This window comes from Pocillopora verrucosa, chromosome 2, assembly GCF_036669915.1.
Source record: "Pocillopora verrucosa isolate sample1 chromosome 2, ASM3666991v2, whole genome shotgun sequence".
Taxonomy (NCBI): Eukaryota; Metazoa; Cnidaria; class Anthozoa; order Scleractinia; family Pocilloporidae; genus Pocillopora; species Pocillopora verrucosa.
The window spans coordinates 2,285,190-2,312,594 of NC_089313.1; the positions used below are offsets into that span (position 1 = coordinate 2,285,190).

General features: G+C 38.9%; 2 protein-coding genes and 1 pseudogene across 2 annotated transcripts; 1 reads left to right on the top strand and 2 right to left on the bottom strand.

The window, feature by feature from the left end:
• Positions 1 to 585: 585 nt before the first annotated feature.
• On the bottom strand, positions 586 to 13,553 carry LOC131773729 (A disintegrin and metalloproteinase with thrombospondin motifs 18-like; annotated as a pseudogene).
• Positions 13,554 to 15,750: 2,197 nt separating this feature from the next.
• Positions 15,751 to 18,367, bottom strand: LOC136278899 (A disintegrin and metalloproteinase with thrombospondin motifs 3-like). The gene is made up of 4 exons (XM_066162064.1): positions 18,317 to 18,367; positions 17,618 to 17,931; positions 16,184 to 16,356; positions 15,751 to 15,780 (listed from the first exon to the last, which is right to left on the bottom strand). Exons 1-3 carry the CDS (start codon positions 18,357 to 18,359, stop codon positions 16,252 to 16,254), a joined length of 462 nt encoding a protein of 153 aa, XP_066018161.1. The 5' UTR covers positions 18,360 to 18,367; the 3' UTR covers positions 15,751 to 15,780; positions 16,184 to 16,251.
• A 7,185-nt stretch (positions 18,368 to 25,552) lies between these two features.
• Positions 25,553 to 26,614, top strand: LOC131773758 (adrenocorticotropic hormone receptor-like). The gene has a single exon (XM_059089701.2). It carries the CDS (start codon positions 25,559 to 25,561, stop codon positions 26,612 to 26,614), a length of 1,056 nt encoding a protein of 351 aa, XP_058945684.2. The 5' UTR covers positions 25,553 to 25,558.
• Positions 26,615 to 27,405: the final 791 nt, after the last annotated feature.

Below are 27,405 nucleotides of genomic sequence, written 5' to 3' on the forward strand. Positions count from 1 at the left end.
TCCGTGTGCCGTTTGCAGAGAGTTATCGGTGTTTACCTCATACTATGTTTTTCGATTGAGTGTCGTAAAACCAAAACCAAAGTTATCACAACAGTTCTAATCAGAAGAAAGGAAAATATCTTTAAGAACTCATGACCACTCAAAGTAAAACCGACCAAACTCAATAAAGCCCGGGATCTCGCGGGCGACCAAGTGGTGATTGGTTTTAGTTTGCACCTGATTGGTTGAGAGAGTGGCGCGAGTTTTCTGGGCCAATTACAGAGCGAAGTGAATCAAAAACAAAAAACAGTCCCCTATTACTTTCGACACGCTCTATTACCCGACAAATATCATTCGAGGTAAGAAAGTAACCGAGCAATTAAATAACCGACCATTAATACCAGCAACTGAATGAACATACAGCTTTATAATTAGAACGGATCAGAACAGGGAAAGGTAAAGACAATCCTGGAACAAAAAGTGATTTCTTATTGGAAAGGGTTTGAGTCATGAAAATATCAAAACATGGAATGACAAAAGAACTCTTCAAAGATTTTTTATCATTCAATACCATATTTATTGATTGGCTGTATTTCTTTATTGTCCTTATTGTTCAACAATGTCCTTCTATGTTATTTCACCTTCGCTGCACTTTCATCATCCTGGTAAAAAAGGAAGAAAACAGAAAGGAAAATTATCCCACAGGCTACAAATCTCTCTAAAAAAATAAGCATTTTAGTTGTTTCATACAACAAGGCATTCCGCGTTTTAGGGTATTCCGTCACTCCGTGTTAAGGATATTCCACCATTCCACCGTTCTGCTATTCCACCGTTCTGTCAGCCAATCTATAATAAACCCAAAGTCCTTGCTTGCTTCGCAAATTTAGGGGCTCTCTCGGGCATTAGTTGCGATTCAAGTGGTAAAATGCTCTTCGAATGAAAAAAAGATCCTCAAAGTCTTCACAATGTGCAGATCACACCTATAGACATATTTCTGTAAGGAAAGGTTTTGTTTTCAATTACACACAATTTAATACTATTATAATATAAAATTTAAGGACTGTTAATTTCAGGGGAATGGCACTGACTGTTACGATGTTAACAAATCTTACCGGGAGGATAACCACTACAGCGGACTCCTCTTGCGAGCTCATGATTTTCACTAAGAAGTTTATATTTCAGTGATTTTTAGATGGTGGCAAAACGTTTGTACGTGACGCGTGATTAAGCCCAAAATTGATACGTGACCGTGAATCTTAGAAAAAGGCAAGGTAAGGGAGACTTTAAGGTTTTCCTTTTTAAGTTCTGAACGCGTATAAAATTGTTAAAGGTATACGTGATACTCATGCGCGAAATGGAATTAGGACCCCCTTCCAATCCCTATTCGGAAGGAGTTTATATTTTTGAGGAGTTAGTCCAAATCAGTTCTGGGTTTATTTTAATATACCGACCTGTTGAATGTGATATACAAAATTGGTCAAATCTCTTCCAACTGCATGTCCGTTTTGGCTATTGAAGAACCAACAATAACCACTTTTTCCATATTTGGAGTAAGTTTTCCCAGCATCCTTTCCACCGAAGCACTCTCCGTAAAACTGAACACTAAAGTACTCATAACCTTTGTGAAAAGCCACACGTGCGCACCGGTTTACCGTCAAATTCATTTTTGTCCAAATTATCTGTGATCGGAAATTGGCGTAATTTACGGGCAGAGCACGATCAGTAATACTGTCATGGTAACATCCAATTGGTTGAAAGCTTGGTAGTGGCTCTACAGAAGAGAGTTTTCGAAAGCGTTATAACACTAGTGAGTGTTAATATTTCTGCAAATGTAACAGTGAAATATCTCCACGGTATACATTTCTAAAAAAGATTAGCAAAGATTGTACCTCTCCATAGGCTTATCATCCATCACTTCATCATTGCCTCTCAAGCCCATATTTTGAATTAGTTAAATAAGTTTTTGTTTACTGCTGATTTGTATTTAGGGACTGGTCACTATTTGTGACCCCCCCCTCCCCCCCTCCCCCCCGCGATAACTTATGACAGGTCTCTTATTATACGTTATTTTTACTAATCCTGCAATCTGATAGGTTCTTAGCGCGGTCCGGATCTACCATATTTTCGCAACGTTTCCCGACGCCACTGGCTTTCTCGGCTGTAGATGATTAACAGTAACCTCGGAATTAGCCAGCTTAGACCTTCAATCTCGCTCCTTCCGCGGATATTTTTCTCTGTCTTAACAGACTAGGACATTCCACTAAAGCTTACCTAAGGTGTAAACAAACATGCTGTTTCCCATGCCAATACCATCTCTACAGTACGACCAACCAGTTCCACTGACATAATATTTATCACTAGTATTCGGTCCAGACAAACACAGACCACTTTGGCCCAAGGCAAACAGCTTATAATTTCTTCCATAGGCCAATTTCGCGCACTTCTTGACAACTGCACTCGTGTTTTCCCACTCAATTTCTTTGGTAAAATCATGGAGTACCTCTTGAAGATTATCAGCACCATAGAAACATGCCACTTGAATCTCCGGAGGAGCTTTGAGGAAGAAAAAAAAATTATATCGACGGCATTTTCTTACGAGATCATGGTAGTCTTTTTTGGATCAATATCAGCATCTGACTTTAGGGGAGGGGTAGGTACACAATTGCCCACATTGATCGGTTTTTTATTTTTGTATAGACCATTCAAACATTCCTATGAAACCAAAATCGCAACAACGTAACAACGCTCACATCAGAAACTTTTTCATAACCAGCTTCTTCTTCATTCACGTAACGTGCTGTATAAAAAATGATATCAGAAGAAATTATTTTTTTTACTCACGATCACAGTGTTTGTCTGTGTTGCAAACAACCTCAGTGAGTGGTTTCATGGCATGATGACATAGTTCTTTCGCAGCCGGTATTATATGACCAGCTTCGTCCGTCCGGATGCACTCCAGCTCCCTTGTCATCAAGCCACCGCCACATGTTCTGGAACACTTAAGAATACCAAAACTATCTTATTGAAGTTGTTCTATGAAGAATCTCAGCAAAGAAAAAAAAAAAGCAGTAGCTCTCCTTATGAAATTCCTAATTTGACGAAATCGTTCAATGAATATTAGTAATCAAGCGTTGCATCATATATATGTTTATACCTTGGACCAAGGCAGACCCCTCCATTCTGCCGGACATGGCACTTCGTTGCACTGCTGGACGAGAGTAATGTTTGGTTTGGCACTCTCATCACAGAGCCAGTCGCTGATTATCTCGAAATAAGATTCATTAGCTTTTCTTCGACAGTAGACAAGTCGAGAATGACTCCCTTTTCCACAGGTTTTGGAGCACTCGTTCCAATCTGTTTGATACCACCTTAAAATGGAGAGAATCTGACTATGATTATCACAACTTGAATGCTACATATTGAGCCACGGGTTGGATTAATGCAAGATGTAGGAGCCATCTGTCATATAACTGACCCAAAGCGCGGGAAAATACGAGAAAAAAAGTCAGCCTTCTGGTCGAGAAGGTCTCGCGTCTTGTGAGGTCTTAGCCGAACCAATCGGAGAAAACAGACTGAAATAATCGACGTAAGCAGTCGTTAGAGAGAACACTTACTCTGGCGCGCAGTCATTCTGGTTATCACAGGCAATGTGTGACGCGGGTTTGACGGCGGAACAGGAGTCAACTGATGCAGGAGTACCATCATCAGATCGAACGCAGCTGAGATCCCGGGTTCTGATACCTAAAATTCAGCGCAAAATTGTAATCAAATGTTGATTTAGTGTTTATTTACTATAAGTGCTCTTGCTTGGCCAGATACTAATGATTTTTACGACGTTGTGCAATTCAGAAACTTTATTCCGTGCTCTCCAAGATTACACACACAGAACTATATATCAAGCTAACAAGTTTAGATATCAAAAGAAAAAGACTTTTGTCCAATCTTCAGCTTTAATTAACAATTCCTGTGTTGTCTAACGCAATTCAAACAACAACCGTGAAATAAATTTGTCATAATAACAGAAACAGGACGAGGTGAATGAAATCAAACGCACGCCAAATTGCCTCAATACTCAAACAGACCAAGAGACGCCAGAAACGATACCTTGGCCACAAGTCATTGAGCAAGCAGACCAGATGCCAACGACCCATTCAAAAGAGGCTCTCTGAGCAGTTTCGTTAGATAGTAGTGGTCTGTAGTAGTGAAAATCCACTCCTTGATTTTTTTCATATAGAAAAACAAACTAGAAAGAGAAACAGAGGAAAGAAAAAAATCCAGTAGAGACTGATGTATGCAGTCTAACACAGATGCGCATATCTCAGGCAAAACTTTAAGGGTAAAAGCGAACAGTAAAATGCATTCTTTTTTTAACACGAGGAAGTCTATTAATCTGAACAGTTTAACTCCATACAGTATTAAAGTAAGTATCAAAATCCATAAAAAGTTGAGAGTTGACGGTAAATCTACTGAACATGTTCAGGCTCGATTCCACTGTTGTCTCGAGCAGGTTCCTTGGTGCCTTCTTGCAAAGAGCGTGAGGTTATTTTCCAAACAGCTTTTAATCATAATTATCAATAATTGTCTCTAAAGAAAGACGTTTCTCGCCTTGTCACGAGCGTGGGACAGAATTTTTTCTTTGTCCCACGCTCGTGACAAGACGAAAAACATCTTCCCTATTTCTTTACCGAGCTCAAAACTTACCATCTCTCTTATTTCTACCAATAATTGTCTTTGTCTGTTATATGACTGTGATCTTGCTAAAAACCATCTTATAAGCTTTATGAATTTGACATTTAGGAATCATCATTACGTTATACATGAAGAGTTTCCAATTACTCTTTTGGTTAAACTTGGTTTTTTTTTATTAACGTGTAATAACATCATTGATTGAAACATTATCGTACCACAATTTCAATGGGAATTTTTGTGGGCCCAGCTACAAAAATAGAATCATCATATCTGTTGTCTTTATGTTCGTATTCAATTTTTGTCCCATTGTAGTAAACAGTTCGACTCCATGAGGGGAGATTTATGATGTATTCGCCTGTATGAGGATCTTTAACACCTGTTTGACGAAGAAAGGAAACATCGATGCTTTTGTAAAATATTAAAGAAAACTAGAAATTATTTACAGTTAGTAAATGGTATAATTCTCTCCTTTCAAGGATAAACTTGGCTCAGGAAAACAGTGAAAAATTAAAATCAATTATTTTATTTTTTCTCTGTTTAATTTCGGTCACCTTTAGACAGCATGTTGGAAAGAATTTTCGTTCTATCAGGATAAAGAGTTTCACACTAATCATAAAAGTTACAATAAATTGTTCTGGTTTTATGCGTGTGTGTGTGTGTGTTTAGGGTTTGAAGACGGCCATAGTCAATAGAGGAAAGGAGGACACTGCTGATTACGTGCATTTAGTAAGATAGAAAAATTTGCGGAGAAAATGAAGGGTCTACTATTGCCGAGGGAAGGATCTTGCGAGACATGCAAAAATAACAACAGCAACAACAACGAGAACATACCTAACATGTTGTAACCTTTTCCTCTCTTCTTAAATATAGCATTGGCTGTTCCCACCGGTAAGACAATAATGGTGTCTGGTTTTTCAAAACCTGACAGGCAAACAAATATTTCTTAGTCTGTTAACTACCACGTTACGGTCATTTTTTTGCCTCAAAGGGGAATGAATTGTGGTTTTTTTGCCCACTAGTGGTTTTCCTGGGGGAGACGACCGCTGACTCTGGGTAGAGGACTACCTTACAAACGTCTCAGGTCGGTTCGACAAATTCTCAAGAAATAACGATTAAGTCTTATACTTCAGTTCACTGACGTCCTATAAGTCAGCACGCTTACGTCATCTAAGATAGTTCGCTAAAGTCATGTTATGTTCTTACCGTATCCCGTGTGAAATTTCGTGTACGTAGAATTCACCAAAATGCACGTGTCTCCGACACCACCACAAACTCCACAGCGATCTTTCCTCGCTCCAGACTCGAAACCATGGTCGCAGCCAACAGCCTTTGAGAAAAACCGTGGCCGGTTTTAAGTCATAAGCAGACATGTCATGCCGTGACATGACATGTTCATGACACGTTCAGGAAATGTCATGGATGGCGTCACGCGTAATCAATTATTGGTGACCAGGGCTGAATAGTTCGAAAATCTTAATACAATTTCCATAAAAAAAAAAGACACGATTTCTGTGCTGTATATAACTTATTAACATGATGGTAATAGGACTGAGCAGAGTCCAATTCGGTCGGTAATCAGGGATTATCAAAATCGGACGAATGTAAAGCGGGAGTCCGATTTGTTAGTCACAAGTGTGATAACAGACAGATTTAGACGGCACGAAGTCCTCTTCCCTATTAATCAAAACATGACAAAACTAGATATCGGTGATACGTTTTCATGAAAAAACAAGAGTTAACTCGGCAAAATGAGCGAAAATAACGCGCGCACAAAACGCGTACTGTCCACTTCCATTGTCCTATAACAAGTATACGACGCGTGTAATGTCTTATCAGTTCTAAAACTGGGCTGGTGATAACCAATCACATTCGAGAATTTTGTTAGAGTTTTGATTGACCTAAGCCGCGCATAATTTTTCCCCAGAAAAAGCACACGCCGATAAGCTTACCTTCACACGGCTTTCAAGGAGCAGTAATGACATTACCGTTTGCTTATATCGAGAAACAGAGATCTACAAACTAACTGCAAGAAACTATCGATGCGCAAATAAACAATCGTACTTTTTTCCAAACATCTGACAAGTATGTAATTACAAAACTACTCACCCGACATTTTCCTTCGATACATACGTCAAAGATTTCAGGATGGTCAGTGCATCGTGTTCCATCAGCTACTGAGCCATAAAGTCTTACTAAATTCTTTTGAATGCAGGCTAGCCTACAAGGATCTACACAAAAATAAAAAAATAATAAAAAGAAAAAAAAAGAAAGAAGAGTTATACTTTTTAGCCGTCCTCTTCGAGAAGATCCTCAACGTGTAAATTGAAATTGAGGTGAAAATCAAGAGGGCCATTTTCGAGAATGACAAGCCGTGACAAAGATATTTTGAAACCCTAGGGCTTGATGAAAGTGACTAATTTAATGTAGAACCAAATGCAGTTTGCTTTCATAATCGACCAGCCCTCTTTCATCCCTCCCATCCTGCCCTTTTGAAGAGAGTGACACACCTTATTTTCATCTCCCCGGGGGTAGGAGAGGCCCTTCAGGATTCTTTATAGGGGCGTGATGCCGAGTTCTCAAAGCGACCATGTTACGACCACGCACCCATTTTCATACTTGGCCCTGTAAAATCCATAGGCTTTTATAGCTTCTGAAATTTGTACTTCTTACTCTTCGTTGCAGCGAATATAAAATTCGCATCAGCGCCGAAGGCAAGGATTGGTAAACCTAACTCGGAAATAAAGATTGAGTAATATATCTCGGCTATATCTCCTACTCGTTCTATAAATCTGCAAACTCGTGAATTGACACATGATTTTTTGGATTATGTTCAATGTTATCTGGTTTAGGGAATTTTGTGGTTGATTGTTGTATCTAGACTACGAGCAGTAGTTCAGTGTTCGCTAATGTAGCAAAGAAACAAAGTAACGTTGGGATAAGAAGGCATTACGATTGAAATGATCATGCTATTACATTTGACAAGGGTGGATGGTGTCATGTGTTTTAAACGTATATCATTTTCGCATCTGGTTCAAAAGAAAAGGTTGGAAGTAAATGTGGGTGAAAAGTGAAATTTACTGTCTATCATTGTAAATATTAGAAAATCAAGGCAATACTGTCTTGATGAAAACATTGACGATTCCCTTTTTATCAAATGAGACAAACGGGAACTAGTTTTGAGTGATATAACTAAGCCAAGACTGCCACCGTCATTTTGGATCTCCGCCTGGGTAGATTTTAGTCACGTGTTAGGCAACGTGTAATCAAGAACAAGATAGAATTTCATTTCAGGCCTATTTATCAATTTTGTAGTGTATAACTTTCGCATTTTGGTACGTAATATTTATTTTGAATCTTCAAATTGTCTTGAAACTTAAAAGAAAATTGTTCTTTAAAAATTCACTGAAAATCGGTAGCTAAAATTGTTTGTTTAGGTGTTACTTGAATTTCCTGTTAACTTGTAATTTCGTTGGTCGCCGGTATCTTCTGTTGCTTCACCCAGGAAAAACACACGATAAAAAACGTAATGATCGATTTTGTCCTCAATCTCACGCCATAACAGAAAAAGGTTTTGAACATCTGTAAACTCCGAGCACTTTGCAGTAAGTGATATTTTCAATGAATCTTCGAATTGTTTTCAAGTTCAAGAATTGTAAATTACAATTTTATGAAAAACGAAGGTTGTTCTGTTATTTCAGTGTGAATCCTTGCATGCCTGCCAGTTGCTGGCGCCGCTTGTTGAAACTAAAACGAAAAAAAAAAACTCTTTTAAGATTATCACTGGCTTCTTTTTTCACCCCGCCACTATTCTTAGAAACAAAGGTCGCCATTTCGTTTGTTTATTGCTCGCCAAAAACTATCAAATGCACTCAAAAGCCTAAAACCGAAAAAAAGTTTACAGGAATCGACCAATCGAGCGAGCGAGCGAGCGAGTGAGTGCCATTCTCCACATCATATCTACAACTCGCTCTTGCGCATGCGCGCAATTCACGAGTTAAAAACGAGTATGTTCATACACTCGCACTCAGAACCACACTCGTCTTTAGACCATAATCGTCGAAATCTATACTCGTTTTCAGATCGAAGTGGCGCAAAGACCAATGATACCCTCTGAGGGCTGCACATACATACGTAACTAGCTTATATGAGGGGTGGGAGAACCCCCCAGCCACTCAACCTCAAGGAACTTATCCCCGCCAAAGAACGAGGCAAATGAATCAGCAGATTTGTTTGAACTGTACTTGAAATGTAATAGGCCCTCCTCTCCGGGTGTTTCTCCATACATTGTAGATCTCGATAAGATGGCAAAGGGCACTCAATCTGAAACGAAGAACTTGGGGTCATTTCACCACAGTCTCATTGATAATCTGTTTCTTTTGATTTCCCATGCCATGAGGGGTTTTCACGCATGAGCTGATTTAGACGTATCATCGTATACCCATGAGTGACCAAGACAGAATTTCTCCTTACAAAATAAATACAATTTCAGGCACACGAGTGATGAGAATAAAGAAAAACATCAATTAAGGGTTTATTAGTTAATACAATAAAAAAATCTCAGAGGTATAACCTGCAACACGCAAGTCATTCCTGCGTTTTTCTGTCAGGACCCCGGAACCCTTTTTTTTTGTCTCATGCTCGTCGAAAAATAATTTCATCATCTTTCTTCACAACAGTTTTAAGCTGATAGTGATATACTGCGATAACATTTTTTATTATAAAATTAATTTTCTTATGATCGAAACAAACCTGCGAGTTGCATATTTTCCATTTTCTTCTTGCAGATCCCAAGCAGTTCTCACCGCCATTTTCAGGTCTGCAAAGAATATTTGCGTTTATTATCAAAAAGCTGTGAGTCAGTCAGTCAGTCAGTCTATCAGTCCTTCCGTCAGTCAGTCAGTCAGTCTGTCAACCAGTCAGGCAGTCTATACATCAGATAAAGGACTAACGCTCGAAACGTCAACTCTTTACGGTGGCCTTTTTACGTTTTCAACACCAAAATACCAGTTAGTCTATCAATCAGTCAGTCGGTCAATATATCAGTCAATCATTCCGTCAATCGGTTAGGTGGGTAGTCAGTCAGCCAGTCAGTCTGTCAATCAGTCAGTCGCAGTCTGTCAGTTGGTTTATCAGTAGAGCTCGAATTGTAAACACGCTCAGTGGACTATGGACTAAAAGGCATACGTTGAATGAATGAATGAATGAATGAATGAATGAATGAATGAATGTGTATTTATATACCGCACATATCACATACTGTCTCAAGGCGGTTTACAATTCTAATTGAGTGAGATCGAACGTCAGCTTGTAAAGGCGCCTCTGGCTGCCGCTATCAGTCCATATTTGATCTCACTCACCCACCCAGCCCATGCATGAAATGTACAATGAAACAACAGATAGACCACCACACCGGGAACTACGCCCCCTACTCTTTTCGACAAGTGTGTGGGTTCTTTAACGTCCCCTGCTGACCATGTAACACTGAAGATGCAGGAGACGGGGCCTACGGTTTATAGTCCTTATCCGAGAAGACTTGAATGTCTAACCATTTGCTGGTACAATTACAAAGGCAGCACATTCTCCTCAGTTATTTTAAGACCCTGAGTGTTGGTCCGGTCTGGGGCTCGAACCCTCGACCTCCCGCACAGCAGACTGGCGCTCTACCAACTGAGCTAATACGATTCCATACGTTCCTCATGTTCGAAAAATTTGCTGTGTCAACAAGGCTGCAGTTAGAATTGAAATCCCTTATGCTGTTATTCATCGCCTCCTAAATAACATTAAAATATGGCTCAACATCTCGACTATACGCCGAAAGAAATAGTTTTGTATCAGCTTCCTTTGAAGATGCTTTAATTACTGAGAAACAGACGGAAAACGCTTACGGTGGATTAGTGCAAGCCCTGGTTCTGTACTGTACCCCTCCTCCGCATGTCTGACTGCAAGAACTGTATTCTGACCACTCACCCCATCCACCATTAATTCTGGGTAAACCATTATCAACGCACTTGCCCTTGATGCACCACTATGGAATGGAATGGAGATATGTTGAGGTAGTTTTAAATAAAACTTCTAAAGCTACTTGGGATTGGTTTGTTGTGTTCTACTCTGTTCTATCGGATTGGTCATAAAACCCTCTCAACCAAAGAGATGCAAAACTGATCAAAGTTGTTCATTAGCGTCTTTTCTTTCCCTTTTTTTGAATTGAATTTGGATTTCAACAATTTAAATATGTCTAATATTGTTACAAGCGAGCCAACTATGATTACCCCGTAGTTATAATTAAAAAACGATCCCCACAGGGGTGTGTTTTCAGCAGTTACGGGAAATCAGCAATTGAACATAACACCACACTTTAAACATAGCAATTTTAATCCAATAAATTTTATGATGCTCGTTTTTTGTGTGTATTATTGATTGATGCTAGAGAAAAAACCGTGTTGTACTTGCTAAATTAGTAAGAGGAATACATAACAGAAATTTCGTGCCTAGAAAAAAGGCATAAACCTTCATGATATCGATGTAACAAAAGCTAGAGTTAGTACGCAATCGTGTGCAGATCAAGTCGACATACATGGCGTGGTCCACAATTTGTACCGTCCGCCGGGGGAGCAAGCTTACTGTTGCAACTGCCGTATGATCTTGAACAGTACAAAGAGCCACAGTTTGTCTGAAATATAATGAAGGACATTAGTTTCAAATATCCGCCACTAGCCACTTCCACTTCGGCGAAATTAATTTGTGAAATTTTGCTAAGTAAATTTCCATAACATTTATAGAAACCTTGCCTTCTCAAAAGAACAATGTCGCCATCCAACGCCATAAAGAAATTCACACTGAGTATCTCCGTCAAACAAAACGCCAGGAAGGTTTCTGTCCGCTTTAGCCGAGTAGTTAAAGCCAGGAAGAGATATCCTTGGAGGATCATCTAAACATTTGGAGCCAGGTCCACTGTAGAAGGAACATATTATGGTCTGTGGCATGCAATGATCCCATTAAAACCCGCATAAGAGGGAATTATGAACGGGTGTTACAAAATTAACTTAAATACATTTATATAGCGCAATCTTCCATTAATTGTCCATGACGATTTACAATACTCTAAAAACCGTAAAAATTAAAATCCTAAGAATTAAATACACTATAACTACAAGTAAAAACTACAAATCAAATGCAGGCTTAAAAAGATAAGTCTTAAGTTTAGCCTTAAAAACTGCCTCTGATGATGAAAGCCTGATCTGGAGTGGTAGTTTATTCCAGAGCCTTGGTACCGCCACGGAAAAAGCCCTTTCACCACACGCTTTAAGATTCGCTCTAGGCTCAAGCAACATGTTGTTTGAAGATTTAGTGTGCGTCGCGAGTCATTATACTTCTCTGAATCGAAACAATGTGATAAATGAAAAACGAATTGCATTGGAGGAAAAAAATCAAAGGAGCCAGTGGAAGTCATTGCAAACACTCAAGTGCCTTGGGCTGTGATTCTTCACAAATGGCATTTCCTTAATCATGTTGTGCCTGATGCATTTGATCTAAAATTTTCCTCTGCTGCAGATTTTTCCTGTTTTAATTATTTATATCACTCCTGACCTGAGAAACCCTTGAAGCACTTTTTGCTGCATGGTGACCATTTCAAGGCACCTTGTCCTCCTGGCAGCACAGGAGCCATGATGTTTACGCCAGCGGTGCAGTTGTTTCCTCCATCATGGTCCACACCGATACTGGTGATCGTAATTCAGAAAAAGAGAAACGTTATTCCCTCTATTACGAGCGGGGGCAGCCTCTTACTCGTAGCCTCCATACCATTATACTCTTGAGTCAACCCTATGCCGTATCTTTTCATTTTTAGAACTGAGATATGGTGGGGGGTTCTTTGATTTCCCGCGAAAACACGCTGACGTTTGCACAACACCCTAAAAAAATGGTAAATTTTCCTTGCTTTTCGCTATTATTGAAGTACTTTCGTATTGAAGTACTTTCGTGCGGCCTGCATGTGACATAAACAATAGAGGACCACAGCTCTCTTATGATTGGCTATTATGTAAACACCCGCGAGAAACCCGTGGGAGGCTTCTAAAAATAAAAAGATACGGGACAGGGTTGATTCAGAGGGTAAGTATGGAAGATGGAAGCTCCGGATAATGGGGTCCTGGCGTGAGACAAAGAAAACAAACCGTAAGTGCGCTTGGTGGTGTTAAACCACAGACATTGAATTTCGCGACACAAATTCTGTAATGATCACTTGGATCAGCAAAGGCCACAAGCGCCGTTTGCATGAGTGAAATTCCGTTACAGGTTTGTCGATGGATATCTTCCCACAATTGGCAGTGATGTCGCAATCTGATTGGCCAATTTGCGGTTATCGGTAAGAGTACGGACAATGCTACTCGCGTCAACGTGTCACGCAATGCCTATATTAGCTGTCAAGCATGGGTGATTCACTCGGATTACTTGACATCGATGTTGTGGTAAAAAAAAAAATAGACAGTTGTTTAGCGTGATCCTTACTCTTATCGACAACGATATTCGCCATCAAAGGAGTCAAAATTTGTTGCGGATTCACTCGGCTGCTCCTAATGATCCACAATATTTTAACCGCTGTGACGACGAATATAGTTGTCGATAAGAGCTAAACCACCGCGATTTGTTAAGCAGCCACACCACCAGAAAGGACCTGATATCAACCATTTCAAACAAGGAATCTGCTACAGTGCTCTCTCACTTTGCTTAGTCTATGTTTAAGTTTAGAACTCAGAATATAAGGTAATGGATTTTTTTTTGTTTCTGAATCGTTAACACATTTGTCTGGTTAATCAAAAATAATTCGCTCACTTGTGTCCAACTTCGTGTGCAATAATCCCGGCTGTTTTGCAGACCAGCATAACTATTGACGTACCAGTAACTCCTGCTCGAGCACCCGCCTCCAAATACGGCTAAACCTATTAGGAAATAAGTGATTTGGTTTTATCAACTGAGTTGATAATTTAAATTGGCCACCGTAAAGAGTTTTTGGAATCTGACGTTTCGAGCGTTAGCCCTTTATCAGAGCAACGAAGAAGGGCTAACGCTTACAGCGCCACAGTTTTTAAATCTTCAAGGAAACAACTAGCAGTTGTTTTTTCAGAACACGATACATGCGTTCTCCTTGCTACCCAAATAATTACATCGTGGATCAGACTTAGCAGTAGCATCCAAATCGAATATGAGGGAAATGATTGTCACACACCCCCGAATGTGGCCAGTCCTATAAGTAAATAACCAGCACAGTACAATTTCAGGACGAATATGTCATGATTTGCAGATAACCACCATAAAACGGCGACATAAATAATTTGAAATTTCATATTCATTCAATATCAATTTATCAAAGAAAGAATGACAAATGAACAGGTATAAAAAATATACCTACCTCCAAATCCTCCACTTTCCAAGGTATACAAATAGGTAAAATGAATAGGAAAAGAGAGAACCAACACAAAATCATATTAAAACCTGGAATCATATCTAAAACTGTGAAACTTGTTACCAATCATTGTGTAAAGAGTTCAGTTTTCTGGTATAAAAGAGTTTCTCCGATATATTTAAAAGCATACTATTTCTAGAAAAACATTAACAATGAGAGACAGACAACCTAGTTCCTAAGCCTTGTATGTCTCAAGTTTTCTTTCTTATGGTAAACAAAGGGCGGTTTTTTTAAAGAAAGTTAAGCCTTTGTCTAGCAAAACCGCGTCCTAAACAATCCTCAATTTAGCTGAACCTTTTATCTGATATTTATTTTTGTGAACAGTATTAAGATGGCCGTAAGCTAGCAGTGGAAGGACATTTTTAATTTCATCAAATTAACGCTCTAGAGAAAGCAAAGAGAAAGCCCGGGGCCCACTGATTGCGTGAAACCGTGGTTTGGGTTGGACGTCGTGTAAATAACCGGCCTAAAATGTTTGTCCTAGACAAATTGAGTTAATGGTCAGCTTTATTTCATCATAATTTATTTACTCAAGTTTACTTAACTGAGAGAAAAGTCCCCCCCCCCTCCCCTGACAAAGAAGAAACAAAAGCAATGAACGCATTCAATTCTTGGTTTTCACTCACGTGACTTTTGTCTTGACGACGGTTGCTATCCGCCATGTTGGTGCCCAAACAAATAGTTACTTATAACTAACGCTTATAGTAAGATGAAAGTGAGAAAGTAGAGATGGTCCATTGCGTAGTTTTCGGCTGTGGCAGTAGAAGTGATCGGGACAACGGGATTGGATTTTATCGAAAACCACCAGTTATAAAAAATAAGTCTGTCTTCGAAGAAGAATTGATAAGAAAGCTCGAACTGCTTCAAAATTTCGGTCGCAAAAAGTACGGGGAAATATGATCAATAAATGTTTCACTTACACATGGACAAGTGATGTCACGTCGAAAAACAGAGGATCGCTCCGATCGGCTGGTTTGATTCTGTTTGCCCATTGACTGATTTTGTCCAACTTTTCTCCCGATGAAGAACCCTGGCTGACTCCCAGCTAAAAGATATTTCTGCCTCTTGATCAATTGTGCCACACCAAATGTAGCTATTAATTAAGTCTTATTTATCATCTTGATGAGAAGCCTTCCTTTCTTTATTATTTGACCAAATATGGTGTTTGTTTTTTGTAATTGTAAAGAATCATAGAGTTGTTGGCGTTGTTTTTTTATTCTGTATCTCAACATTCTTATGCAGGTTAAGTTTTAAGTTGGATTTGGTCAAAACTCTCGAGGGGTGCTTTTAACCCTTTACATCCTAATATCGGTATGCACATTCTCCATACTGTTCTTTATACATTTTCTAGGGTGCTGACAAGGAGAATTTGTATAACACTCAAAAGCTTCTTTAGTTGGTGATCATTTCCGTTATTCTCATAACCTTAATAAGTGGTTCATTGTGGTATCGAAAGGAGAAATTAGATGCTAGTCACTCTTCAAGGGTGAAAGGGATAAGCAAGCTACCCAAGAGTACCTCTTATTAACTGATGGCGCCGCACTGCACTATGAAAATGAACTTACCTCTTTGTTAGTAATAATGACAAGACGGCTGATAAGAAAATTAATTTTAATTTTCCCGATGGAATTGTCGCGGAACGATCCAGAAACCTGTAAAAAATTAAAATAACTGAAAGGATAAGCAATACATGAAAAAAAGGGCAAAAAAAATAGGTACATCTTTGGTGCCATAGTAACAAGTATCTTGACAACTTGAGGAAGTCCTTGATTGAATTTAAGTACATCATTAAAATACGGTTTACCTAAACGAAACCAGAAACAGGTGATTACTTCTTTTAAGAAAGCATATCGAAGGCAACCAGGCCAAGTCGTTACCATAGACACGAGTTTACGACTAGGTTTACGAGTTGGATGACCATGTATATTCTCATATGCAAGCCTGCATGGAATTTTGAGGGAATGCTTTTGAAACGTTTTTAGTAGAAAAACGCGTGAGATATTTCATGTCAAAGAAAGGCTCGGTTGCTTAGTGAAGCGGTTGAGCTACACTCACTATGTTAGCCAAAACTAACAAAAAGTGCGCAGTCTCGTTTCCATGTCTAGCTTCCACATTCTCATCCGCTACCAGTGCAGCCTGCAAGTACTTGTGGGCGACGAGTTCCGTAGGTGAAGTTCTACTGAATATGTCGTAATTCTTGCCTGATTCGGTGGAGCTCGAAGCAACACCTGAAATGTTCAGAGAACATAGAAGAGAAAAGTCATTATTTTTCGTCCGGAAGACGAGGAGGGGGGTTGCGGGCGGGGCGGAAGTCGGAGGTTTCTGGTCAAATCACGATGAGATTACATGATCTCCCCATTAAGCTGTGTAATGTTTTCACGATACATTCTCATTGGTAGTCAATTTTTAACACACCCACCTTAAAACTCTATTCAAGACGATTGAGCGCGCTCCGTATAACCTAGTAGTTTTCTGTCTGCCAAAAAATTTCTAAATTCGAAGACTGAATTTTTCAACCAATAAACATCAAAGGAAACGAACCACACTTTCCAACATGTTGGGGCTAAAAGGCCTGCCCATACCTGATGAATCAAGGCAGTGTAGGGATGTTGCTGATTTTCTGTAAACAAGGTGTGGCTTGGCGGCGTTCCTGATAGTCACGTGTTTTGCCAGATGGTTAGGAAGTGGATGGATGAAGAACGTATCATTCGATAAAGATATCATTCCTGTCTGCAAGATAAAATGAGGGTTTCCACAAGGGATACTTCACGGTCTTATTACACATGAGCATCACCGTGAATTTAGGGGCGTGTCATTGTTTATCGCTTGGGGAGCTGGAGAGAGGAGGGGGGGGGGGGAGTCCGGAGGGATCACATGGTTTTTAGAAAATTGACTGCCAATTAACTACCAAGGAGTGAAGGGGGGAGGGGGGGGGAGGAGGAGGGTCATGGCATTATGGGAGGATCACGTGAATTTTATCGGGACACAAGCAAACTCCTTCAACCCCCAGGCGATCAATATTGATTGGTCTCTTAACAGGAATCGTTCCCCGATTCCCATGATGCAATAAATTAGATTTGTTTAAGTGACCCCAATCACAGTTTCAGCGCTGTAAATCTCTTGAACTGAATGAGCATGGCTCAATTTATTTTCTACAGGAATTTTCCGAGGGGGTGGTGGAAATTTCCTATCCTTGGTGAATAATGTTAATTGTGAATATGAAAGCGATCATATATTCACAGTCCTGTACAGGCATAAATTTTTTTTTCAGGCCTCATTTTCACTGCTGCTAGTGACACGTAGTAGTAAGTAGTGTTCATTCACTGCGAATATCGCTTTCATATTTACGTCTTTTAATATCCGCAGTTCAAATATATGACTTTCATATATTCACAGTCGTTTAATGTTATCTGCGAAGCTGGACAAAAATCAAACAGTAAAGAAAAGCTTTTACCGTTCTTACAATAGTATTACTCAGTAATCACTAACCAGTCCTCTTGCATTGCTCAAAGCCACAAAAGAGTTTGGATCAGAAATGTCTCTTCCATGAAAAAATGAGTCGGACTGGACAGGCGTCCTTGTGACGTCACCGTTATTATGTCGCGTCTCAAGCTCCAGGCCAGGTTTCGCCAATTGCGTGTTTCTTGCTAGTTTCAAATGCATTTTGCTCCCAAAAGCGTCCATTTTGTAGTGCCAATCTTCCCCCGCGTGAGCATCGCGCTTGTGTCTCTCGTGAAGTGTATGTGTCACGAAGTCGCCATTTTGGTTTGACTGATAAGGCGCGGTTACCTCATATTCAGGTACTGAAAGATAAAGCTGAACGTTTCGGAAATTGGTTGCGCTCTTTTACATTACACTGTAAAATTTATTGTGCAAAGACCGCAAGAAAATATTGCTTGAATTAATTTTTTTTTGAAAGTTAAAAACTGCTTTTTATCACGAGGTTATATTTAAATCCAATCAAATCATAATGTTTATCGTGAACAAGAACACCTAAGTAGACGTCTGAGGTTATCCCTATTGAGGACGTTCTCTAAATAAAATATAAAATAATCTGTCATAAAAACAGAATCGTAAGAACTAGCGAGAGTTGAGCTTACATTACAAAACTTCCTTAATTTACTTCGAAATCCTCGCATATAAATGAATCACTGTTTTGACGGTTTCAGGATGAAAGAAGACCCTTACCATCCGCAAAATTCTGGACGCCAAACAGCCGCTGTATCTCCATATCTGTCATGTGATGATGAAGGGGCTAGGGAATGGAGGGGAAAGTTATAAGAAGCAATATCGGCTGAGGCAAATAAAAAGTTGGCTTCTAAAGCCAGATACTACAAGAATAGGCCATTTTACAGTTGTGTGCTTAGTTGCCAAGCCTTTGATTTGGAGTGAGGCTGAAGGTGACCTTGTTGTGATAGAGACCAGTATCTAGTTAGCATGATAACAAAGTAATTTGCATTTGAAAAGCAGCAAGGTTTGTATCATAACAAGGTCACCCTTAGCCTCATTCCTGTTCAAAGGCTTGGCAACCAAGCTCACAACTGTAAAATGGACTATTGACCTATATTCTTTTGCGCTGCCGTCTTCGCGTAAAAATAAAAAGAGCATGCAAATTATCAAGAGATTGAAGCGTGGCACGTGCAAATCATGCTTAGAACAAAAGTTATTTGAAAAGAAGGCGTGCTTTGGCTTGAACTCAAAAATTTCACATTCAAGAGTGGTCTGGTTTTTTTTCGAAGAGGCCTAAGTGAAAAGGATTTGGAAAATTCTTGCTCGTGTTCTTTATTTTCAGCTTAAAGGAAACGTTGGGAACGACTTAAATGAATAGTTTGTGTAAAATTAAATTTCGTGACGAAAAAAGTAATATTACTCCAACTTTGAACTAACTTTTTCCTCTTTTATATCATTCTCATTGTTTTATCATTTGCTCGCTTGATTATGTGATGCTGAAGTGATACCTTCACATTCCTAAATTCAAATACATTTCTGAAGATTTCATTAAAATTTTTAATGAAATTATTAAAGTTGAACTTAGATGTAACCAAACCATATTGGCTGAATATATAGGAAAAGAAAAATGTTTTAAATAACTTTATGTTGAAAGAGATCGGCTAAAGTTTCTTTTTACTTTCATTTATAACGAGATGATCCTAAAGCTATCTAACACATGCCCTACCTTTTTGTTTTCGGTTAAGGCTGTACCTGCGAACATCATTAAAATTACAAGTGTCATTTCCATTGATAATTGGTGTGTAGATATAAAACATTTTAAAATTATAGATGTATTGGTGTTTGTATTTTTATTTCCTTCATTTCAATAATTACAAACTTTTTGAATAATTACAGAGAAGAGAAAGAAATAGGACAGAGCGTTTAACGTAGCGAGCAAATTAGATGCCCTTAAAGTTAAATTACAGTTTTTCAGATAGTAATAAAAACGATACAAATAGGAGACGGAAAGAGGAGCCTCACATTCAACAACAGATAGATAAATAGTACAAGGTCAAAGGAGGACGGCAATCGGCTAAACTGCAGAAGAACCTGTCACTCATTTACATGTCATTGAATAAGAATTAGAGCGTCTATTGTGTTAAGCCTCGTTCTTGAAAGCCTCACGTCACATGTAAATGAGGTGGACCAAAGTGGCAGGGTATTCTGCAGTTACTCCCGGCAATCAATATTGAGGAAAGTAGTAAAAATATTGGTGCTAAACAACTTAACATGTTACTTTTCCATGAACGCAATATTTAAGAACTTTTGTAAGACAACTAAAGAATGAAGATAGATGGTATACTTCAAGGAAACTTGGTCGAAAACGCTTGCTGAAAACGTTGGCAATTAAATTCCGTGAGATTGCTGGCGTATGCAATTTTGCGCTCATGGTTGGCTCTCGTTCTAAGCAACACAAGTAAAACTCGACCCTACACTTACCAGACATCAAGAAGATGATTGCGACCAGGCGGCTAACAAAGGAAACGATCTTTAGAATGATATGCATATTCATTCTGCTGAACGTGAGAAAAAAAGACAGAGAGGACGATTGAAAAATGCATAAGTTTTAATCGTGAAGTGTGAAAGTCAAGTTTAATCACATAACTAATAAAGTTCATTTCACAAGACCTATTATTATCCTTACAATGAGAAAACAGGCAAGCGACTTGTTTTTCAGACGAATGAGAACGATCAAACGTTAACTCATACTATCGGTCCAAACCCATAACCTCTTGATTTCTTTATCGTAAAAACTGCTCTAATAGAATATTTTTAATCGAAGATAAGATTTCCCACTGCTTCAAAATTTAAACACGTTTAGTATGTAGGTTATCGTGCTCGTGGACTCAACCAGATCTTAACACTTGCGTCTCAAAAATTAGCAAGAACATCATGAACCTCTTTGGAGGTAAGTTCGTTAGGGAAATTATCATCTTCAAAATATAAAAGCTTTCTCCAGCTCGCCAACTGGGAGACTAGTATTTGCGACCTTTGCACAAGTGTTTCTCTAGAGCATGAGGAAAAGGCTAGGAAAAGAATGATAAAATCAAAACATCCTTTCAGCTCACCTCTATCTAGGTTCCCACTCAGCATGCTTCAGCAAAGTGGCAACCTAGATTTGATCCGTTAACCTTTGTACCTTTTTTGACAATCAAGTTGTTATATCAAGTCATCTATACAATTAACAATAGTCGTAATTAGTGCTGTAAGATTGGCAGACGTAAGCATTACCTTTTAGTAACCTGAATCAAATTGTCTGTCCATCGAACTCGCACGCTCAAAAAAAAAAAAGGAAAAATTGAAAACTCTTGGCATAGGAACTGCATTTGCTGTGGGAAGAAAGTCGCTATGGGTCAGAGTATAAATAAAAGAAAATCTTTTCATGAAACTGAATTATTTATGTACAAATATGTTTTTTTAAATTTGTTACATGATAAAAAAAAACATACTTTGATTTTAAATTTCTCACCTATAATCCACCTAGAATTGATTAAAACAAGAATTAATTATTGTATGAGGATCTCAATGGGGTTAACCTATAGCCGTAAAGCGGAAAAAAAAAATTGGCAATCGTAAAAAATTATAAATTTAAACCGTCAGTCGTAAAAAAAGTTAAGCGTTTAAATTTTTTTTAAACCGGAACGGAAGAAATCAAACGGTAGCTGTAAATGCAAAGTACGCCATTAACACCCTCTGGTATCACAAATTCGTATATTGTGTGCAAGAAATTCTAGGGGATGTTTTGATGTGGAAGAAGTTGTAAGATCATAAAACGCTTTGCATTTATCTCCTTTTGTTATCTGTCTAACTAAGTTTAATTAGTCCACGTAAATTGTTTATTAATCACCTATTCAGCCGCTTTCCACACCCGTTTTTCATCACTTAAGAAGTTTGCATTAAGTAACCTATGGGATATTTGCACAACCTTCCCCTGGCGGCTTTGCTAATCCACCTTGGTCATTAGTCAGATATTTTTCGAGTTTTTTTGGGGGGTTCACTCTCTTAAGCAGTTCTTCGTTTTCCTTAGTCACCCTTATGCAGTTAAACTATTTCGCCCAGCACCGTAGCAAATGTAAGTTTTGTTTACGTTCTGTAGTTTTCTTCGTTAATTCTTCGTTATAATTTTGTCAGTTTAGTTCGTAAGTTTAAAGTTTCATAAACACCGACGAATGAACCGAACCCGTAGATAACCCGCACCCTGTTGAAGTCCTAAATGTAATAACTGTCCTAAATGTAATAAAGTCCTAAATGTAATAACATTTGGTCCTAAATGTAATAAAGTCCTAAATGTAATAACACTTAGTCCTAAATGTAATAAGCCTCTTATGCAATCGTTTAACTCCTGCAGTGCATTGTTGTTATGGCGGACATCCACATTGATATGTTAGTGACAGCTGTTGCTCCAAAAAAACCGCTGACCAGTATACATGTCACATTATGGGCCCGCTGATATCAATCAGCGTCTTTTTACTTGCTAGACATAAGAAATATCAGCAGTCGAAGTATGGTCCTTATAGCGGTTTATTGATCGAGTTGAAGAAAATCATTTCCAGCCCAAAGTGGGCTAGTGCTTGGCTGGAAGCTCAATAGGATGGAATCGATTGGTACGTAACCATTAAGACTTTTTGGAAAAGAAATTTACTACAATTGATGATGAACTAGCATGCTATTGTTGATGTTATCGTTCGTGTTAAAGTCTTTAGAAGTGATGCACCATTTTAGAGCAGTTTTAATGATTTCGCTGTGTCACATGTTAATCCAAAAGAAAATTATTATTATCAGTAGCGTTATTGAAATTTTGCACATCAATGTTATTCAGTGTCAATTGATTCTAATGAAGCATTTGAGTTCATTTTTAAGAATGACTATCCTGATTTATTCAATTTTGAACCTGGGGTGTTGCATTTCCAGCCCTCTATGGCTTTACTCCACCACAGTAATCAGTTCATGTACCATATGACTATAAGTGGAAACTGTTGAGCTTTCTTTTTTCATTCATCTATTTATCTATTCATTTTCTCCCCTCACGGCGGGGAGAAGAGGTGAAGACAAAAAATGAAATATAAACTTGAGATCAACTTTAAAATGTATGTTTTCCTAATATTTCGGTTCGGGAACTGATGAACCCGTCATAAGGGGCTAAAGGAAAAAAATGAATGGTTCATTAGACCGCCAACTGACCATAATGTGTTGGATGGTGTAGCTCAATGGTTCAATTTGACTCTTGCGTGGAAAAAAGGCAACATGTCGAGACCTGTGATCGTGAAATGGGATAACATATCATTGGTCAGTCGATATCTTGCTCTGCAAGTCACATTATCATATAGCTAGCAGCGCACGCGGGCAAGATGAAGTGAATCCTGTGTTCTGATTGGCTACCTGAGCGGGCATGATGGGCCCACCCTCGCCCATTCAGGATCCCCCGTATTGATCCCACGCAAGAAAACTTACAAAGTTCGTAACTTTTGGACAATGTTTTCATATATACATAGAAAAAATAAACGACCCTTTTGGGTTTATTGTGCTGCAAACACAGTTGGCTTTCACTATCGGCTCTCGAAATAAACAGGCCATTCTTGATTCTTATCAAAGCGAAATCTTTTGCTATACAATGAATCCTTTAATGATTAAGCCAAGAGAATATAAATTCTCTTGTATGGTCAAGATTACTGGATATTAGCCTCGTTCTTTTTCTACTTTTTTATGGACCGTGACTTCGTCTCAGTCCATAAAAACGCAAAAAAAAAAAAGAACTCGGCCAATATATAGCCATTTTGACCTCACGTTCGGTCAATAACGCATATGAATATATTTTATGCAAACCCGTACAAATCTGGCAAGGGAAGACAGAACAAAAAATGCCCTTCTGAGCCCAAAATTTGTCTAACGTATAAGTCGGTGGACTTCTTTTTCCTTGTAACTTGGTTCATCAAGTGTTAACTTCAGCACTGAGGACAGAAGTATTTCGTCAAAATCTGTTACACTTAAGAGTCTGAGCCAATGATATAGAGAGAGCTATTAATCAACGTTCTCGTTGCTTCTGCGTCCGTCAATTTGATGCCAAAAGCACATCAGTATTAGAATAAGGTTTTGTAGCCAATGCTTCTCAACCTACGTCTTTAACAAATAAAAAGCCGCTGATTAATATCAGTGAGCCCGCAATATCCCATAAATATTGGTCAGAGGATTCTTTGGTGCAACAGCTGTCACTTTAACATCTCAATGTTAGCGCAGTTAAACGATTGCATAGGAGGCTTATTACATTTAGGACCGAACGTTATTACATTTAGGGATTTATTACATTTAGGACCAAATGTTATTACATTTAGGACTTTATTACATTTAGGACAGTTATTACATTTAGGACTTCAACACACCCCGTGTTTGGCAACTCAAATTTTGGGAAAAGAGTTTTTGAAAAGAAATCGAACGAAATCACAAGTAGAATCTGTAGTTAAGAAAGTTGCTCTATATCAGTTGCTTCATCGAACGTACACCCGCCTAAAACCTTTAACTTCCATAAGTGACCAAGACAAATTTCTCCTTACAATATCAGCCAGGTTAGTGATGAGAATGAAGAAAAATATCAATTTGGGGATAATTAGCTGATTCAACATTAAATTCTCTGAACTATAAGAATTGTATGGTTGACAGTAAGGAGAATTACAAACTTGATCTGGGAGTTAAAGGGTTAAATCACTAACATTGAGCAAACTCTGACAGCAACAGCCAAGAGTAGGTGGCAAAAAGCAAGGATCTAATTGGCAGAACAAAAGCTCAGCACGTGCGTTTTAAAACTCAATACATTTCTTAGCCGTCCTCTGCAAAACAACGTGAAATCACCAAAAGTTTCTGTAGTCTGAGAACGGAAACCCCGAAAGCAAATTAACAAAGTTTCCACTGATTTGGAACTCAACGCTGATCACATACTCTATGCTGAACTTGGAGTGTGGCGCCGTTAGAGACGGTAAAAATATCCAGCCATTCACCAAATTCGAACTAAAAATATAGATTCATTTTTTAATCGACGTCTTTCTCGGTCGTGTTACCGTTCTGACCGTCCTTTTGAAAATGGAAGATACTTTGAATCCTTATCTGATCGACTTAGACTTAAACTTGAATAATCACTGTACATTGTAATAGGTTTTCTGTAAGAGGAAATTTTCCCATTCGATCAAAGGAGCCGAAATGATAATCAATAAGACAAAAATGGATCAATAATCGTTTTAGCTTTTTTCCTAAAGTGTGAGGGAAGGGGTTGCCGAAATGAAGTAATATATATTCCTTGAAACGGTATAGCACCTGCGAACAGTAAATGACACATTTGGGTGGTGATCACATCATAAGTTGATGTCATATGCAGCAGTTTGTGTGTAAACTTTGTGTTAAAAACCAAATAAAGTAAAGAGATCTGAGTCAAAATGTCCCTCTCTACTGAGGAAATTAAAGGTAAAGTTTCCTACGAACTGACAAATGAATAAAGCGGGTCGTTCGTAAAGTTCGTCCTTCGTCAGTCGCTATGACGAAGGGCGAACGCTCGAAACGCCAGCTTTTTTACTTGTTACGGTGGCCAATTGACGTTTTCAACTAAGTTGTTAACACTAAATTACTTACCTACGAACTGACTGATTCTAAGAGAATTGCTCTGACGTTTGATCTTCTAGCATGCCTGACATTTCAAACAAAGGTGCACCTGATGTTAACTTTGGCATTATTTCCGTCAATCGAATGATTGACAGCAGCACAAACGAGACTTGAAACATTTCGAACAAAACCGCTGTAGTATCCATTAGCTGGTATCAATAGGCAATTTGAAAGGGTTCCTTTCAGAGTGTGTGATAAAAATCGAGAGCTGAGGGCCTCCAACGGTACAGGCATTGCTGTTCACTCTGACGCAGAAAAAATACTTGATCTTCTGACATCACAAGTAACAGCGCCATGTCCAACTCGTCATTCGCAGTGAACTTGAATTTCTTCTTTTATACACAGCTTGCTACTGGTATCTGTTTGGCGATCCTTTCACCCTTAACAATCGTAAGTAACGCTTTGCTTCTGCTCACTATCTTCAAAGATCCTCTAAGGTGCTTTCGTACGCCAGCTACCTACTTTATCGTCGCTTTGGCTGTTGTCGACCTTACGACAGGCCTGTTGGTCGAGCCTTTTTTCGTCCTCTATCGCTTTGTACGTTATTCAACATGGTCCCTTATCATAGGAGAACCGTACTACACGTTGCGAGAAATTGGAATCTGGCTGTCGTATGTTGGGCTAAACGCGTCATTTCTACTAGTCCTGGGTCTCATTTCCACGCAGTATCTTGCGATAACATACCCGCATCTCTATCGTTCAATCGTCACAACACGTCGGGTCCTCGCATGTGTTGTCTCCTGTGTTGGGTACTTCACAGGTTTTATTCTGCTTCAATTCGTTGTATCGCCACAACTGACCCTTTTTCAAGTCGACCTTCACCTCCACTCCACGCTTATAACAATCCTCCTTATCGTCGGTTCAGCGATGCTCTTGAGGTCATTTCGCCAATTTGCTAAAACGTCTCGTCGACTCGCAGGAGGGAACAGCATCGAACAACGAACCATCCGTGGGCGCGGGAACAAGCCGCAAACAAACAGGATAAGCGAGAGGCAGTTTACCATCGTGACTTTATTTCTGGCAGGAATACTTATAGTGTGCGCTCTTCCTCATATCATTACACTCCATATCAGATTCTACACAAAAATCGAAACTCGACAAGAGTGGCTTGACTTGTTCGCTGTAATCACAATTGGTGACGAGATGATGTTTGTGAAGGTGGCTTTAGACGCGTTCATCTATGCCTGGAGACTTAAGAAATATAGGAGGTCGTTAAAAATGGCGCTGTCTTGCGGCACCAATATAGTCGAGTCTGAAATAATTGTTGTGAGGACCACGGACAATTTTACCTTTCAACAAGCGAACCCCGAGACGTCGTCGACTCAAGCTACCGGTTTTGGTGCAAATTAGCTTTGATGCTAGTTTTCCTTGGTTTTAAAATAACAGTTACAACGTTTTGTAATGGAAAACCTCGTGACGAACGATCTCTTTGCGAGTAGCCTCTCTGTCAAAAAGCCCTACGTAATGACTACCAAGAAATCTCGCTATTTCAAAACTAATATTGATAAAAACTCTGGCCGGAGGAACATTTTACGTCTGCAACCTGCTCTTGTTAACAGACATCCTTTTTTTAAATTCCCAAGATTGTAGCTTTTGCCCCTGACTGAAAATGCATTTGCTTAATTCAAAGATAGCTGGAAATGGACTCAAATCTAGAGATCGTAAAATGGTCGTGTACAAAGTTTCTCCATGTTTCTTTTGAACGTAACACAATTTTTTGGACATATCGAATCTTTAGGGTTTTTTCTTTGTTCTCAGATGATATAGCTGACGGTCGAATAACTTTAATTCTAAAGAAGTTGGAGGCCACTGTCGAAGAAGATGGTTGTCTTCAACAGCTGCTATAAGCATCTTTAAGGATTCAATTGCAGTAACTTATGGTCAGGGATTTGCATAGTTTAGTATCGACCAACCAAAGGATTAAGCGAGTAGATGTTAATTTTATTTACACTTTTCGAAAAATGAGGTGATCCTCTATTATCTTCTAGAGGTTTTTTTTCAACGAGTTCTGAATAAGATGTTTATCCAGCCAGGCAGGTGAGAATGGAATCGACGCGCGAATGCTTTTTAACAATCCTCACGAGAGTTATACAGCATGATCCTTTTTTGCTCTTCTCTCTTCTTTTTTTTTATCACCGCTA

Excerpts from the sequence above, each read along its gene's own strand:
- LOC136278899 (XM_066162064.1), bottom strand. The coding sequence starts at position 18,359 with ATGGAGATACAGCGGCTGTTTGGCGTCCAGAATTTTGCGGATG. Across the intron at positions 17,932-18,316 it reads CGTCCAGAATTTTGCGGATG|TACCTGAATATGAGGTAACC; the intron begins GTAAGGGTCTTC and ends TTTATCTTTCAG. Across the intron at positions 16,357-17,617 it reads TGAGCAATGCAAGAGGACTG|GTGTTGCTTCGAGCTCCACC; the intron begins GTTAGTGATTAC and ends TGAACATTTCAG.
- LOC131773758 (XM_059089701.2), top strand. The coding sequence starts at position 25,559 with ATGTCCAACTCGTCATTCGCAGTGAACTTGAATTTCTTCTTTTATACA.